The sequence below is a fragment of the Erinaceus europaeus genome, chromosome 1 (assembly GCF_950295315.1).
Source record: "Erinaceus europaeus chromosome 1, mEriEur2.1, whole genome shotgun sequence".
NCBI lineage: Eukaryota > Metazoa > Chordata > Mammalia > Eulipotyphla > Erinaceidae > Erinaceus > Erinaceus europaeus.
The window spans coordinates 199,337,777-199,355,508 of NC_080162.1; the positions used below are offsets into that span (position 1 = coordinate 199,337,777).

Genomic DNA, 17,732 nt, shown 5'->3' on the forward strand with positions numbered 1-17,732 from the left:
CAGATGCTCCTATATTCTTAAAGAGTTAAAGTGGGATCATTATGTTATGGCAACAAATGCAGTCGTATTGATCTAATCATTCTTTTAAAATATTAACCCCTTTCTTTTCCTTCTAACAGTTCTCAATTTTCACTTGCCTACTTAGGCAACATAAAGCCAGAGCATTTAGAAATCACTCAAGATTGAGACTATACATTCCTTCTCTTGTTCCTCATAGTACTTTTAATAAATCAACATTTTTTATCCGCTGCACTTGCCTCCAAAGGTAAGAGCTTATCATTTCATGGAGTTGAGCATCATTATCTTTGTTTTGGTTTTGCATAAAAGCAAACAATAACAACAACAACAATAATAAAACACTGACTGTTCAAAATAAAATGTAAGTCTTATATTCTGAATCCAGCATCTGCTCCTTCCTTCTTACCAAGTGACAAGATAGTTAGCTCTTCCAGTCCTTAAATTATCTTTTGTAGAAAAGAATCATGCCACTGAATGGCCATGAGGACACGGCAAAAGAAATCGGAAAGAGGAGAGCCATCTTTCAAGCTGGAGAGGTAGATAGAACATGGGCAGCACACATGACTTGAGTGTGAGAGTAGTCACATTAAGTACTACATCCTCTTGGAAACATCCTCTTTATTTATCTAAATACTAAAAATGAGAGTTAGTCTTTATCTTTCTGTGACATTCAGGTGCAACAGAGAACTAGACTGTTAGCTCTGTAAACTGTAACTGCCCTTTGAACATTAGAAGAAAATGATCATTATGAATCTTTCCCCCCTCAAATGCTAACTTATAGCACTTATTTCACACAGAATGGTTATACTAGTAATTACTTAGAAAAGGCCAACAGGTGATCCTAGAGGTGGTGCAGTGGATAAAGCACTGGACTCTCAAGCATGAGGTCCTGAGTTCGATCTCTGGCAGCACATAAACCAGAGTGATGTCTAGTTCCTCTCTCTCTCTCTCTCCTCTCTTTCTCATTCATAAGTAAATAAATTTAAAAATAAAGGAAAAAAGATTTAAAAATGAGAGAAAATGTAACTTTATAAGGAAATCTTATCAGGCCTAAGACTGTCTAGTCCAGTAAACACTGACTGTGTACTTGAATATCTGAGAAACTTTGCAACTGTCTAGAGAGTAAGAGACAGTCATTTTCCCTAGAAGTATAAAATCTGAGAAAAACAAATATATATACTAATGATGTTACAAAACTATATGCTTATAACAGTTTTACTTAGCTATGTCTGAGTAAAAACAAAACATCTGAGTAAAAACAAGGCATCTGCAGTTGACTCTGCACAGTGGCAACTAAAAGAAAAATCATCTTGCAGATTATTTATTCATGTATCAAACACTCACTAATCACCTAATCTATTTAATATAAAGCTAAGTGCTAGAAGATAAATGTGGGCTCTACTCTCACAGTTTAAAAACTAATTTATGATTATTTCAACTTAATGGAACAGATACGAGAAGCATATTCTGAGACCAAACTTCAACTTTCTCGCTTGACGCATGGATGAATATTCAATGGGGGGGGGGTACACTAAGATTTCTATCTTCGATTATCTTACAGTGCACAAACTGAAATAAAAATCTTAGAAGCTAACCAACAAAATTAAAATATTTTATTAATTCTTCTTCTTCTTCTATATCTTCTATTTTATATATCTTCTATATCTTCTATATTTTATCTTCTATTGCTACGAGGGTCATTCTGGGGTTTGGTTACTGTATGATAAATCTACCATTCCCAGCAGCTAGCTTACTTATTTTCTCTCTTTCCCTCCCTTTCCCTCCACCCCCCCATCTCTCGCAGAGAGAAATGAAAAAAGCATTCATTGCTTCAACACTGCTGAAGCTTCTCACCTACAGAAGCAGACAAAGGCTTGCACCACGGTCCTTGCAAAAGGCAATGTGTACACTCTACTAGCTGTACCACTGTCTGACCCCACAGTTTTAAGTCTATTTCCCCCACCGCCTTCTCTGTTGTAAAGCTAAACATTTTATGTAGGTAACTGTCAGTATTTCAAAGTGTTAAGACAATAGTTAATGTCTAGGGATATACCACAGACTACAAAGATGAGGTTGAGGGGCTAGCATGATATTCAATTAAAGCGAGGTCAGATAAGGAAGATGAAGTTAAGAGATTGCTTAAGAGACAGAGCTAATGGTAATAAGCTTCACAGTGACATAAGAAGGCTCATACAGCTACCAACAACGCTTGCTGTATATGATGTCCAGCTACTGAAGTTCTCACTGTAACTGTACAGAGGATTTACAAAATGTGAGGCTAACTGTAAGATTTGGAACAAAAATATACACACTGACCAGTGTCAGTGGAATAGAACTAAGAACCCAGAAGAAAGCCCCCACATCTATGGACACCTAATTCTGGATAAGCAGGCGTAACATATTAAACAAAGAAAGGAGTCTCTGCTAGGGATGGTGCTGGTGCTGGGAAAACAGTTTGAAACATACAGAAGAATGAAACTCAACCACTACATTGCACCATGCACAAAAGTAAACTCCAAATGGATGTTAGACCTGAAACCATCACATATTTAGAGTAAAACAATAGTAGAACTCATTTAGATCTAAGTTTTAAAGGCATCTGCAATGACTCAAGTCTAATCAGAAACTGGAAAAGTTACTGGCATAGCAAAAGGAACCACGACCCAAATAGAGATCAGAGTGGGAGAAGATCTTCACTTATTATATATCAAACAGTTGAAAACATAAATTTTGGTAGAGAGCTCATTACACTCAGGAAAAAAAAAAAAGAAAAGAAAATGACACCATCCAAAATTGAGGAGAGGATATGAATAGAATAATCGCCAAAGAAGAGATGCAAAGGGCCAATAGATATATGAAAAAATGATCAAAGTCACTGACTATTAGAGTCAAGGCAAGAATGAGATACTATTTAGCTCCTGTGAGAAGGTCACACATCAGAAAGGACAGTAGGAACAAATGTTGTAGCAGAGATAAAAGAACCCTCTTGCACTGCTGTTGGGAATGTAAATTGATTCAACCCCTGAGGAGAGCAGTATGAAAAACTCTCAGAAGACCAGAAATGCACCTATCCTATGATTCAGCAATTCCTCTCCTGGGATATATTCCTAAGGACACAAATACAATGAAATCTACATACACCTATGTTCATAGTAGCACCATTTGTAATAACCCAAACTTGGAAGCAACCCATGTGTCCAACAACAGATGAGTGGCTAAGAAAGTTGTGGTATAAATACATAATGGAGTATTACTTAGCTACTAATAATGATGAAGTCACAATTAAATTTTATTAGTGACTTAATATTGATTTATAAGACTAAGACAATAGGGGTATAATTCCACACCATTTTCACCAGCATCATCTCCTCCACTGTGGACTGCAGTAGTTCTCCCAAGGTCACAGATACGGCTTAACTTTATATCTATCTAATCTATATCTGTATATACTTCTTTGGCCTTTTTTATCTATGGGTCTGTCTTCACTTCCTTTCTAAGTCACGCCTACACCTATTAATACTTTCAAGTATCCTTCCTTGTTTTCCTTTTCTCTCTCCTGACTTCCTCTGGTGTTTTCCAAATTTGCCTCCCATTCAGTGACGGTGTAAAAAGAAGATTCCTAGGAAGGCACCTTCTTTGCCTCATCTTGGATGAAGCTTGACGGAATCGTGTTAAGTGAGATAATCCCCAAAGAGAAAGGTAAATATGGGATGATCTCACTCACAAGTGGAACTTAACAAGAACAGAAAGGGGAAATACAGGCAGCTGGGCGGTAGCACAGTGGGTTAAGTGCACATGGTGCGAAACACAAGGACCAGTGTAAGGATCCCAGTTCGAGCCCCCAGCTCCCCACCTGCAGGGGGGTCGCTTCACAAGTGGTGAAGCAGGTCTGCAGGTGTCTATCATTCTCTTCCCCTTTCTGTCTTCCCCTCTTATCTCGATTTCTCTCTATCCTATCCAACAACAGCAATGGCAATAATAACAAGGAAACAAAATGGGGGGAAAAATGGCCTTCAGGGGCAGTGGATTCGTAGTGCAGGCACCAAACCCCAGAGGTAACCCTAGAAGCAAAAAACAAAAAACCAAAAAAAAAGAAAAAAAAAAAAAAAAGAAAGAAAGGGTAAATACAAACAAAAATTTGTCCTGGGTTTGGTGTATTGCACCAAAAGCAAAAGGACTCTTGGGAAAGAGGGTAGGGAGAAGGCTGGGAGAAGGGCTTTTGGGTCCTAGTACCTGATGGCAGAAAAGGACTTAAGTTCGGGCTGTGTGTTGTGGATGTCTACTGTGACAAGATAAAACATTTTGGCCCGTGTGTCAATAAATATACCGTAAACCATTAATCCCCCCTCCCAAATAAAATGATTAAGCAAAAGTTCTTGCTCTAGACTCTCAGGGAGGGTCGGGTACAGGAACCTAGCTCCTGGGGTGGATGAAGATGACAACTTCCTGGAAGTTGTAGTGCACTGATACCTCTCCTGGAGAGACAAGAAACGTACATCTGTGACTTCAATGGTCTTGCACATCAACATTTCCCCATTAAAGTCATCTAAAAAAATTAATCCTTGATCTTGGGTCTTAATAAGTATTTTTGAAGAAGAACAGATATATACTGAAGAGCTAAGACAGCCAGTTGTTAAAATAATCTGACTTCTTCATGGCAATAATTCAACCTGAGGAAGTGAATGCACTACAAGAATATTTCTTGCCTGTATCCAACTTCAAAGAATTCTCAGAAGACACACAATCCTGTTATCTGTGCAACCGTTGTTGCTGTCTACATTAGTGTAATCTGTAATTATTTGGCTACACTGCACTGAAATTGAAAACAAGAATATGGCTTTCAGTTATCAGAAGGCAGCACTGGTGTGTAGCAGAAAGAGTACTGACCCTGGGCTGGAATTGTAGTCAGAGCGAGTGACAACTAAACACTGAAGGTTGTCATTCTCCTTCAAACCCTGCACATTTCTGGCAAGACTCCTGTGTTCTCCTACGTGGCTATGATTCCCTTTTCCATAGAAGGAGAGGTTCACAGGAGCAGACTCAACAGAAGGCTTCCTAAGTCAACTGTCTAAACACTTCTCCCATCACTTTCAAATCAGAAGGACAAAAAAGAAAAACTAAGTGTCCTGAACTTCTCACTGTTTCTCTGTCAGACTAACTTGTCAAAAAGGTTTTATTTGTACTCATTTAATTGCAGCTAGTCTCACTACAGTATACAAAGTGACACAGAGAACATGCATGCCTTGGTGACAGAGTACAAATGCAATCAGTTTGTGTTGCGTGAAAAGATAAAATGCATGGAAAGAAAGCGACAGGTCTTTCTGAAGTATGAAGTATGGACACAAATACTTTGAGTAGACCACCTAATTAAACCAGATATGGTACAGCGGGTCCTGGGATCCAGGTTCCTACAACTTCTGTAATATCATAGAGCTACAGAAACCGAGTCTACCTAGTAGAGACTTAGCATTTCCTTTACAGTCTCTGCTATCTTCCAAAACAAAACAAAACAAAACAAAACACAAATCCACAAGATACAGTTAGGGCCAGGTAGTGGCACACTTGGTTAAACATACACATTACAGTGCACAAGGATTCGGGTTCAAGCCTCTGGTCCCCCACCTGCAGGGGGAAAGCTTCACAGGTAGTATATCAAGCCAGGTGGTGGCACACCAGATTGAGCACACATGCTGCACAGTGCAAGGACCCTGGGTTGAAGTCCCTGGTCCCCCCCTCCACCTGCAGGGGGGAGATTCTCTAGTGCTGAAACAGTATCACAGGTGCGTGTATCTCTGTCCCTCTCCGTCTCCCCTTTCCTTCTAATTTCTCTGTCATTATCTAATCCATAATAATAATAATAAAATTAAAACAGGAACACAGTGGAGGCAGGACAAAGACTTGATATACTCCCACTGCAGCTACAGAGGCTGCCTGTGACCCGTGGGAGCACAACCTTCAGAAACTACAAGAGGAGCTCAACACCTAGCAAGAAGCCTGCATTAAAGTGACACATGAAGCACATCACTTAACAACTGTAGCCCGTCAGTGGCTACTTAATAATTCTGGTGATTAATATCAATCAGTTTATTATCACTTTTAATTCACAACATTATTTCATATTACTAATAGGAAACCCCCTTTTTTCATTTACAATAAAATTGAAAGCTATAGTAAGAATATCCAAGTAGTTGAATTCTTCTTAAATCATTCCCCTGCCCTCTACACACCTAGTGGGCATGGTAATATTTTATTTATTTATTTATTTATTTATTGGTAATATTTTCTTTCTCATATTCTAAAGAAGTCAGTGCAATACTAAATGCTAAATGCAAGACTAAATTGCACTAGTTTTGAAAACTGGGAAAGTCTGTTTTCTTCCCTAAGAAAAATGTTCACTAAGAAATAACATTCAGCAGCAGAGTTTAACATGAAAATAGTTAGGTATTAAAAGTGGGGGGCAGGTGGTGATGTACTTGGTTGAATGCATGTATTACAATGCACTAGGACCCAGGTTCGAGCCCCCGGTCCCCACCTGCAGGGGGAAAGCTTTACGAGTGGTGAAGCAGGGCTACAGGTGTCTCTCTGTCTCTTTCACTCTCTATCACCCTCCTCCCTCTTGATTTCTGGCTGTCTCTATCCAATAAAGATAATAATAAATAAAAAAATTAAAAAAAACTTTAAACAAGTTTTGCATATGTAGGCAATATTATTATTTTATTTTGCCTCCAGGGTTATTGCTGGGGCTTGCTGCCTGCACTATAAATCCACTGGTCCTGGAGGCCAGTTTTTCCATATTTTTTGCGCTTGTTGTTGTTATTGTTGCCATTGTTGTTGTTGCTGCTGGATAGGACAGAGAGGAATCGAGAGAGGAGGGGAAGACAGAGAGGAGGAGAAAAAGATAGACATCTGCAGACCTGCTTCAGGCCGGTGAAGCGACCCCTCTGCAGGTGGGGAGCCGGGACTTGAATCAGAATCCTTACATTGGCCCTTGCTTTCCGCACCATGTTCACTTAACCTGCTGTGCTACCGCTCAGCCCCTATTTCATTTTTAGTGCCAGGGCTTCACTGCTCTGGGGCAACATTTTCAGACAGATAGGACAGCTTAGAGTGGGGGCTGGGTTGGGTGGGGCAGCTGAACCTGGATCACAGACAGAAATGGCCAACTGAGCATGCTCTCAAGTGTACTTGTCCACCTGTAACTACTTTCTAGATGACTGGACTGGAGTATTCTACAAATCTAAAATCCTAGATGGATTTTAACGTATTTCTTTGCTCCAGATTCTGAACCTATACGCCAAGCAAATTTATCTTTCATATCTCACATTTCAAATAGCTGATGAAACAGATTATTTAAAAAAATTTGTTAAATATTAATTTATTTTCCCTTTTGTTGCCCTTGTTGTTTTATTGTTGTAGTTATTATTGTTATTGATGTTGTTGTAGCTGGATAGGACTGAGAGAAATGGAGAGAGGAGGGGAAGACAGAGAGGGGGAGAGAAAGACAGACATCTGCAGGCCTGCTTCACTGCCTGTGAAGCCACTCCCCTGCAGGTGGGGAGCTAGAGGCTCGAACCAGGATCCTTACACAGGTCCTTGCGCTTTGCGCCACCTGTGTTTAACCCGCTCTGCTACCGCGCGACTCCCTTAAAAAATTTTTCTTTTGTACCTCTAATACTATGCACAATAAATGGAACATTTAGGAACAAGAAATAGGTGGTAAGTGCACCTGGTTACAACACACAATGGTTTATCTGGATTGGGCCAGTCAGGTAACCCAAAGAGTTTCTTGCTTTCACTCACATAGTCTCCATATGTCTCCTGTGCTGGAGGAGGCGGTAGCTGTCTGTACCCAGATGGAGGGACTCCTCTTGCTCTAGGAGTAAGAAGTCCTCTTCCCCGACTCACTGGCCCTCGGGTAGAAAGAACTCCCCTGGAAGTGGTAGTGCCTCGTGGTACGCCAACTCCAACTGGTCTGGCTGTAGCTCCGCCCCTCCCCCTGCAAAAAAGAGGATAAAATAACTGATCATTTTCTCAGTATTCCTGTTTGTGTGTGTGTTTGTATTCATCTTCTGTGTTTATGTATTACAAAACATCTACATTCTACATTAAAAAAAGCAATCAACAGGCAAATTAAGGTGGAAATAAATAAGAAACATGAACAGAAAGTTAGGTGACATAGCCAGTGAGGCCAGGATTAATATATACAGTACCATCCAAGAGTCCCAGAACTCAATTTCTGATTAGGATACAGGGTAGAAGGTAGGAAATCTGGGAAGAGTGTACCTCCTGAGGACTTCTATATGATAATTATGCCATGTTCACATCTAGTCTTCACTCCAACACTATCAAAGGGTCTTATTTTGCTTCTGTATGAGCACAGAAATTGAGGTCTAGACAGATTTTAAAACCACCTGAACACAAAGACAGTGCAAAAAAGGGATAATTTTTTTTCCAGAGAGAAATATAAATATGTATAAGAATATCTACATATGTATGTGTGTATACACACACACACACACACACACACACACACATATATATACACAGACAGAGAGAGAGAGAGAGAGACAGATGGAGGAGGAGGAAGAGGAGGGCGAAGGGGGTGTCGCAGAGAGGTAGAAGACCGACCACCATTACACTAAAGCTTCCCCCCAAACTGAAAATTAAAGAAGGGCCGTTATCTCTGAGTTCCAGGGCATTAGAGGAAGAATATCGCTAACTGTAGACACATAAATATGCTAATTTAGAGGAACAGGACTAATTCATTCACTTATACAAGATGGCCTAATATCAAACAAAGGAGAATGAAGTCATCCAAATAATATATGTCTGCTAAAGAAATGTAATCAATAAGTAATACTTTTCAAAAATGAAAGTAGCAAACCCAGATGGTTCCAAGGAGACTGTTTTGTCAAATCTCAGAGAAATGACACCATTTCTCAGTGATCTCTAGCAGAAAATCACATCAGATGGGCCATTTCCCAGCTTCTTCTATAAGGCAGGTCACTGAAGTGCCTCTGGGAATCATTTCTACATTACTATTCTGAAAATGGGACAGGCCTGTGACATAGGGGATAAAAGAAGTAACTTGCCACTAATTTGCCTCAAACCTAATGACTCCCAATATTTAAGACCCGGTCTCTTTCCAGAAGTGAAGACACCTGAGCAGTGTGCCCGAGTGCTAACTCACGCCTCAAGTCCCCATTATGACATGTCTAGTTCGTGTAGAAACAAGAACTCAAGAGTAATCAGAGACATCTTGTAAAGATGTTACAGAATCCAGAAATGAAAAAGGTCAAACTATAATATCTCCTGTAAACACATGGAAAAATATTAGCAAAACAGAATCTGAGAATGTTCTGGAAATTTATTTACCAAAACCAAATGGGCTTTATCCCAGATGTATCTGGGATAAATGGGTTCAATATCAGACAGTCAATAAATATACTCTACTACCTCAACAAGACTGAAGAAATGTCATCTGATCATACAGAACAGAAAAAGCATTGAGCACCATTGTGGAGGGGGGGGGGCAGGAGCCCCAAAATCAAAACAAAGAAGCAAGCAAACAAACAAAAAAAATCAGAAGCTAGGATAGAAGGAAAGGGTGCCTCTAGCTGGCCTAGGCTCACTATCATCATGCTAAATTGTGAGAAAACCAGTGCATTCCCCTTAATTCTGGCGGAAAGGGCAAGGCTGTCCACATTTACTATTTAAATTGCACTGAGAAACCTATCAGATTGCTCTAAAATAGTCTTTTGAAAATTAAACATTTATTTATTTATTTATTTTTTAAATATTTATTTTATTTATTCCCTTTTGTTGCCCTTATTGTTTTATTGTTGTAGTTATTATTGTTGTTGTCGTTGTTGGATAGGACAGAGAGAAATGGAGAGAGGAGGGGAAGACAGAGAGGAGGAGAGAAAGATAGACACCTGCAGACCTGCTTCACCACCTGTGAAGCGACTCCCCTGCAGGTGGGGAGCCGGGGTTCGAACCGGGATCCTTATGCCGGTCCTTGTGCTTTGCGCCACCTGCGCTTAACCCTCTGCGCTACCGCCCGACTCCCGAAAATTAAACATTTAGAGAAGCAAAGAAGATTAAATGTTTTGGTTCCAATCAAATACACTGAGCATACAAACTTTACATAAAATACAGCAAAACGGATAAAATAAAAAAGAAAGAAAGGAAGAAAGAAGGAAACCAAAATAGAAGTATTCCATTATCATGGCTATAATGAGTCCATATTGTTAAGCTGCAAATTCTTCCCAGACTGACTCAGTGTAATTTCAATCAAAATTTGACTAAGTCTTTTTATAAATGAACATATTATAAATATATGGAAAAAATAACAACAAAAACAATGACAAGGCAACATCGAAGAAAACTGTTGGTGGATTCACAATACCTAATTCCAAAACTTGGCTATAAAGTAACAGTAATCAAGGCAGGGAGTATTGACAAAATTGACATGCAGATCAAAGAAGCAAAACATAGTCCCTGAAAGTGAATCCACAGAAAGACAGTCACGTGACCACTGGCAGAGAAACAAAGAAAATTCAGTGAAGAAACAACAGTCTTTTCAACAAACAGTGCTAGAAAATTAGAAAGGAGGAGGAAAAAACTGTAGACGTCATCCTTAAATATTTTATAAAAATTAATTGAAAATGAGTCTTACAACTGAAAATGGAAAAACTTATAGAACAAAACAGTACAAATTTACATGACGTCGGTGCGCCAAGACATTTTAGATGCACTATGAAAAGCATAATCCGTGAACCACAAGCTGACAGAGTAGGCTATCTTGAAAATTTTTTTGTACTCAGAGGATATTATTGGGAGATGAAAAGTTGAAGGAAGAGAGAAAACCACTACAAATACATATTATATAAATACAGCTGGCAAAGTATAAAATGAAAATATTGTCAACACAATTTAAAAATCAAAACATGGGAGTCCGGCAGTAGCACAGCTGGTTAAGTGCACGTGGGGCAAAAGTGCAAGGATCGACATAAGGATCCTGGTCGGAGCCTCCAGCTCCTCACCTGAGGGGGAGTCGCTTCACAGGCGGTGAAGCAGGTCTGCAGGTGTCTGTTTTTCTCTCCGCCTCTGTCTTCCCCTCCTCTCTACATTTCTCTCCTATCTAACAATGATGACATCAGTAACAACAACAACAATAACTACAACAACAATAAAAAAGGCAACAAAAGGGAAAATAAATAAACAAATATATAAAAATTTCAAAACAGCAAAACATATCAGGTAATATAACTAGAAAATCTTAAGCTTATACGTGTGCATGTCTGTGGGGGGCTTGCATTCATATTTTTTTTATTGCTTTCAAACCAGAGCACTGAAATCTCTGGCTTAGGTATTGCTTAGAATGAACTTGGGGATAAACTTGAACCTAGGGCCTTACAATACCAGAGTGAGAAAAGGTTCATCAGATCTCTATTTGAGCTCCCTGTGTGAGTAATGACAGTGGGGGCAAGTAGGTCACAGGTATCACTTATTTTCCCTGAACAACATCTAAAGCATCTTCTTGTAATGTCTATGGCTGTTTCTGAGTGTGCAGTTCATCATTCTGAGATTTTTTTTTCTTTTTCTTTTTTTGCTTTGCCTGAGGCTGATAAGTAAACTGACAGGTAGGCAAAAAGAACGGGGGATGGGGGATGGGGATAAACAGTCTATACTGAAAATATCTGTGAACATCAAAAAAAATGTTAGAGAAAAATTGAAACATCTACACAAATGCTTTAGGCAACTTTACTCAGACCTGCCTGCAGAGGTAGCTTGATATGTGGTTCTAGTGTAGTTCCCTTCACATTTTGTTGTGAATCCAGATGACTGAGACAGACTCAGTATTGAAAGGGTTTCCAACAAGCTGTTAATAATAGTGGCTTGCACAGGCCCTTTGGAATTTAGCTAAAATATGCCTACTAGCTATTTACAAAATGGAGGACACCCCAACTCTTCACCTGCACTATTCCAGCCCTTAGGTCCATGATGGGTCAACAATTTGCTTGGCTTTGTATGTTAACTCTCTTGTCAACCACCAGGTTCCAGATGCCAGCATGATGCTGACCAGACTTCCCTGGACAGATGACCCCACCAATGTGTCCTGGAGCTCAGCTTCCCCAGAGACCCACCCCACTAGGGAAAGAGAGAGGCAGACTGGGAGTATGGATCGACCTGCCAACGCACATGTTCAGCGAGGAAGCAATTACAGAAGCCAGACCTTCCACCTTTTGCATCCCACAATGATCTCAGGTCCATACTCCCAGAGGGTTAAAGAATAGGAAAGCTATCAGGGGAGGGGATGGGATACAGAGTACTGGTGGTGAAAATTGTTCAAAGCTATACCCCCCTTATCCCATGGTTTTGTCAATGTTTCCTTATTATAAATTAAAAAATAAAAATAATAATAGTGGCTTGGAACATGAATTATAGACCGGCCGTGAAACCTCTTAGTTATCTCTGTTTCCTTGTTATTGTACCCATCTCATTATTATTAGTACCTAGTAATCATTTTAGAATTCTACATTGTAGAGAAAAATCCAAAGCTATTGGTTTCCTCTCACAAAAGTTACAACATCATAGTACATAGTGTATGAGAGAATATGTCCTCTTATAAAAGTATAAAAAACAATCCAACAACTTCTCTTCTGACCCCATGCTGTATGATTCACTTAAAAGTCAAGAGAGAGCAGTTCTTACTTTGAATTCTAGTGTTTTCTAGTTCTGACTACTGAGATACCATTGCCCTTTTTCCTTAAAAACAAAAATAGCAAACATCTTTGGAATTTCTTTCTCTCTGATAACAATAAAATTGAAAGTTAAGCAGTTTAGAAGAGATGGGCAGTTTACAGCACTTTGACAAAGCATCAACTTTGAGCAATCAGAAAAAGAGTCATGGTGTCCTCTGGGCTCGAACAAGACATTAAAAAGATGAAGATGAACTGAGGACTAGTTCAACAGGAGAAATTCAGTGAGTTTCCTGGTGCTGAAGTCGTTCAATGTGTTAAGTATTTACAGCAAATAAACCAACTTATTTATTGGTAAGAAACACCATATATGGGGGTTGGGCGGTAACACAGCGGGTTAACACACATGGCGTGAAACACAAGGACCTGAGTCAGGATCCAGGTTTGAGCCCCTTGCTCCCCATCTGTAGGGGAGTTGCTTCACTGGCAGTGAAGCAGGTCTGCAGGTGTCTATCTTTCTCTCCCCCTCTCTGTCTTCCCCTCCTCTCTCCATTTCTCTCTGTCCTAACAACATCAATAACAACAATAATAACTACAACAATAAAACAACAAGGGCAACAAAAAGGGGAAAAATGGCCTCCAAGAGTAGTGGATCTGTGGTGCAGGCACCAAGCCCCAGCAATAACCCTGGAGGCAAAAAAAAAAAAAAAAAAAAAAGAACCATCATATTAGACACAGATCTCAAATAATTATCTAGGAAGATTTGCCTTACTGTAAAAAAAAAAATGCTTTTCTCTAGAAAATAAGAGAAGCTCAATCTAAGAAAAAATCTTGAGTTGCCTGCCTGGGATGTGAGGGCTGAGTCTTGAGTCAATTTCAAAGTTCTCATTAAAGGCATAGACAGCAGTCTAAACTGTGGAATATTTTGAGAAAATTTTTGAGAATCAAGTAATTTAAAAAACTCAATAAATTATGTTAATAGAGATTTTTCATAATTTCACCAGTAAGATAAGAAATGGCAGTATCTTCCTATATCTACCTTTCCATTAATAAAAAGACATTTATTCCTAGAATAATATAAATACTTTCATACTGTGAGTGAATTATTTAAGACCCTTAAGTTGACTATCTTGTTTTCCTGATACCATCTGATCATAGCTTAATGTAGTATGGGGATAAATACACTATTTCCAGTCATTAAAATAATCTTTAGGATTTATGATAATCATCTTTATAAGAGCTCACACTCAACATTTCTATTCAGTGTGTAGAATGCTAATCTTCATACTCCTCAAAATAATCAAATATAAAACAAAAAAGCATGTTCCCTCTGGGAATCCAACATAGTCTAGACATAAATAAACTTTCTTAACATCACCATTTAGTCCTGATAACAGAAGTAGCTAGCCAAGGAGAACCAGATTCTAGGAAAAGTACACTGAGGTTGAAACACACTTTGGAAATAAAAAAATAGAGATGGGAGAGAGAGAAACACCCTTAGCAAAGGCCAAAGGGCAGGGCCTGTCTAAGCTCTCAGGGACTGTTCACAAAGTCTGAACTGAAACTCTTTTAATATCTGAAAATCTCACCCATGCCTTATATTTAGCATGGAGTTTAACCAGATTTTTCTGCACTTCACAATTTCCAACTGAGCTTTAATAATAGCAAGGGGATTCCTTCAAAGTTCTTAGTTACACACTTCTTAATCAATCTTACTAGCCACTGATTTCAATTACCTTCAGCTGTTGTGAGCATGCACCACTGTAATGAAAAGGGAGAAGGGAATGGTGAAATATTAAAGAAACAGTGACTGAAAGTGTCTCCAATCAAATGAAAGGTCTTGAGTGACTGAATCAGTCTGATATCCCAAACTCATAGATAAAACTCTGAGTTTCAGGACTCAGTGAAGTGTATATATTTACTACTCTGGAAGATTAATACTTCACCTGTTTTGTTTATTCTTCCTTGCCACTGCATAGAATCAAATATAGCAAAGCAAAGCTGCCTTCTACTTGAAATAAACCACCAGGTGTGTGAGAATAGAGGCTAATGGAAGCAAGTCAGCTGTTTTTTTTGGGAGAAAAATGGAAACGAAGTTTCCCCGACTGTCCACGAGAGCCAGTGTGCTCATCAGAGATGCCAGGAAAGCGTGAGGGCAGACAGGCTACTGAGAAACACCTGGAATTAAAACAGAAATGCGGGGCAGTGACATCGCTCACTCGGGTAGTGCATGGCTTTGCCTGGTGCATGACTGGGTTCCCGCTCGGCCCCACCACATCGAGGGACTAAGGCTACTTTCACTCACTCTCTGCCTCTATCTGTATCTGAAAATAGATAGATAAACACAAAAGATAACTATAAAACCAAAGTGTGTTGACTGTAGTAACCTCCATTCTACACGTGTGCTGTTTTCCTAAAGGAGTTTCTTCTCTCAGCCTTCTGGGGAAGGAGTAACAGAGGCAACGATTCCTGGCAGTGCTTTCTAGCCGACTCTCATGTAAAGGAACCGTCTTTTCACCAATGTTAAAAAACCAAGAAAAGAAAAATAGCCTCTATTTTTTATTTAATATTTGATTTCATGAAAACACTGTCTACACAACTGAATTTTAAGTCTCTTGGCAGGAACTGGTAACAATAGAAAATATTCATACAGATTTCATTAACAGCTTGTTCCACTATAAAATTCCAAATTAATTATATCCATATGACCATTGCCACACAGGTAATTGCCTCTTGAACTCAGTTATATGCTGGACAAGAAACAGATTAATACAAAATATCAATATGGTCAACAGAAATGTCTAATACTCAACAGTTGCTCAAAAAAGAGACAATGATTTGGTATGGTATTAGGTTCACTTAAGAATCACTAATGGGGGAGTCGGGCTGTAGTGCAGCGGGCTAAGCGCAGGTGGCGCAAAGCACAAGGACCGGCATAAGGATCCCGGTTTGAACCCTGACTCCCCACCTGCAGGGGAGTCGCTTCACAGGCAGTGAAGCAGGTCTGCAGGTGTCTATCTTTCTCTCCTCCTCTCTGTCTTCCCCTCCCTCTCTCCATTTCTCTCTGTCCTATCCAACAACGACAACAACAATAATAACTACAACAATAAAACAACAAGGGCAACAAAAGGGAATAAATAAAGTAAATATAAAAAATATATTAAAAAAAAGAAAAGAATCACTAATGGCAAGTCTATAAATCACTCATTTGGTAGGGCACATACTTGCTGTCAGGCTTGAGCCCAGCAGCCCGTGGGAGCACTACGACCAGGAGGACTTCTGGTGCCCTGGCATCTCTCCCTATCTGTTTCTATGTCTCTGAAATAAAAAAGAATGGAAAAAAAAAAAGAATTCGGTCCAAGAATGAAGAATGACGCACACACACACGAGACCTTGGCACAAGAAAAACCAACTGCTGACTGTATAAATAGAATCTGGAAGGCACTAGGAACTTCTAAATGGATCTTTATATTTACATTAAATTAGGTATAACAAAAGCAAAACAGGACACAGATAAGAAGCAGCGTAGACTTAGTTTAATATATACTAATCAGTAACCAAGAAAGGTTGCTCTAGATCATTCTTAGGTAGACAAGATAGCTACTTTAAACAAGGTAAGAGAACCTTACATGTTTCCTTCTTTTCTACCTTTCCAATAAGTTCACTCTTCCTACCTCTCAAATGTAGAAATTCTTATTCAAACTACATGAGAAGAACCCATGGCTAGGTGGTCATACCACTATAACTATTCACTGGAGACATTTCTCACAGGTCCCAGGAATAGAGAGTCCCAGACTTCAATGAGGATATTTTTCTTTTTATTACTACTTGCAGCTATTTAGACACTGAGAATTTTATAATCATGTTTTCTTCAGCTTTGGCCTCTAAGAAACTCAAAGTATATTTTAAGGCTAAGCTTACCCTTAGAGATTTTGTAAGTTTTACATAAATCTACTTTTTATGCCCTAACAGTGAATATGCTAAATTATTATTCTATTTAATAAGACAAAGTAGTACATATATATATAAGTGTTTTCATTGTAGCTAGTACTATTGATAAAAAATTCTCCTTGTGCTATAATGGAAATAGTATAAAAGTGACTGAATAAAAGAGCTTCAGGGAGAGAATGGATAGAAGAGGGGGAAAAAAACAGATGAAAACAAAAGGCTGAAAGACACAGAAGTATGAATTATGGAGACAGATTCAGACTCTAGATTCACAGACAACAAGGTCTTGAGTAAGTACTTGGCTCCTCTGGCTTCATAATTCACATCTGTAAAATGAAGATCTTAACATAATACTGCCTACCTCAAAGGGTGATGCGAGGTTTAACACACTTAGTGTTGTCAAATTCTTAGAAAAGGACTCCGTGAAGAATGGGTTCATAATATTTGTTGTTGGGCAGTAGGCCAGTTACCCCTGCTTAATCGCTGTGGTCTATTCAAATAACCACTAGAACCACCCTGCCTGCAGGGCACTGGTTTAATCCCCATTGGTTCATACTTTTTTGCTCCGCCCCCTCTCCTTGTCACACCCTGATCTCTACCAATCTCTTTTTGCTCCACCCTCTCTACGTCACATCCTGTTTCCACCCTACTTGGCGAGTATATATACAGCTGTTCTTCTGTTTTAACACACTTGGAATTGCCTTCTCACTCTTGAGAGTCCCAGTCTCTCTCCTGTGAAGCTAGCCCAGCAATAAAGATTGAACTGCGTCCCACTCAGCCATGAGTCCCTGGTCGTCTGTCTCCCGCCGGTGAAGCTAGACTGGCAAATGGTGCCCCAAACAGGGACTTGCAATTTGTGTTTATAAACATAAAACTCGGTCTCAGATGTAATGAGACGTAGAAATATATATATATATATATATATATATATATATATATATATATATATATATATATATATGACTATATATACACAGGTGAGGCAGCAGAGAGAGAAAAAAAAAAAAGACCAAGACAGAAGGAGTAACATAGACAAAGGCATAGGGGGATAGAAACATGCTG

The 17,732-nt window shown here is 39.2% G+C and overlaps 1 protein-coding gene across 3 annotated transcripts in view; it reads right to left on the reverse strand.

Moving 5' to 3' along the window:
• The window catches only part of KHDRBS3 (KH RNA binding domain containing, signal transduction associated 3), a 194,311-nt gene that overhangs the window by 65,711 nt on the left and 110,868 nt on the right, over positions 1-17,732 (reverse strand). For all 3 annotated transcript variants that reach the window (XR_009552426.1, XM_016187590.2, XM_007521898.2), the window contains one exon: positions 7,819-8,014. Coding sequence is in view for 2 of the 3 variants with exons in the window: in XM_016187590.2 (XP_016043076.1) it covers positions 7,819-8,014 (196 nt within the window). In the remaining variant the exon portion in view is untranslated. The remainder of the gene's footprint in view (positions 1-7,818; positions 8,015-17,732) is intronic.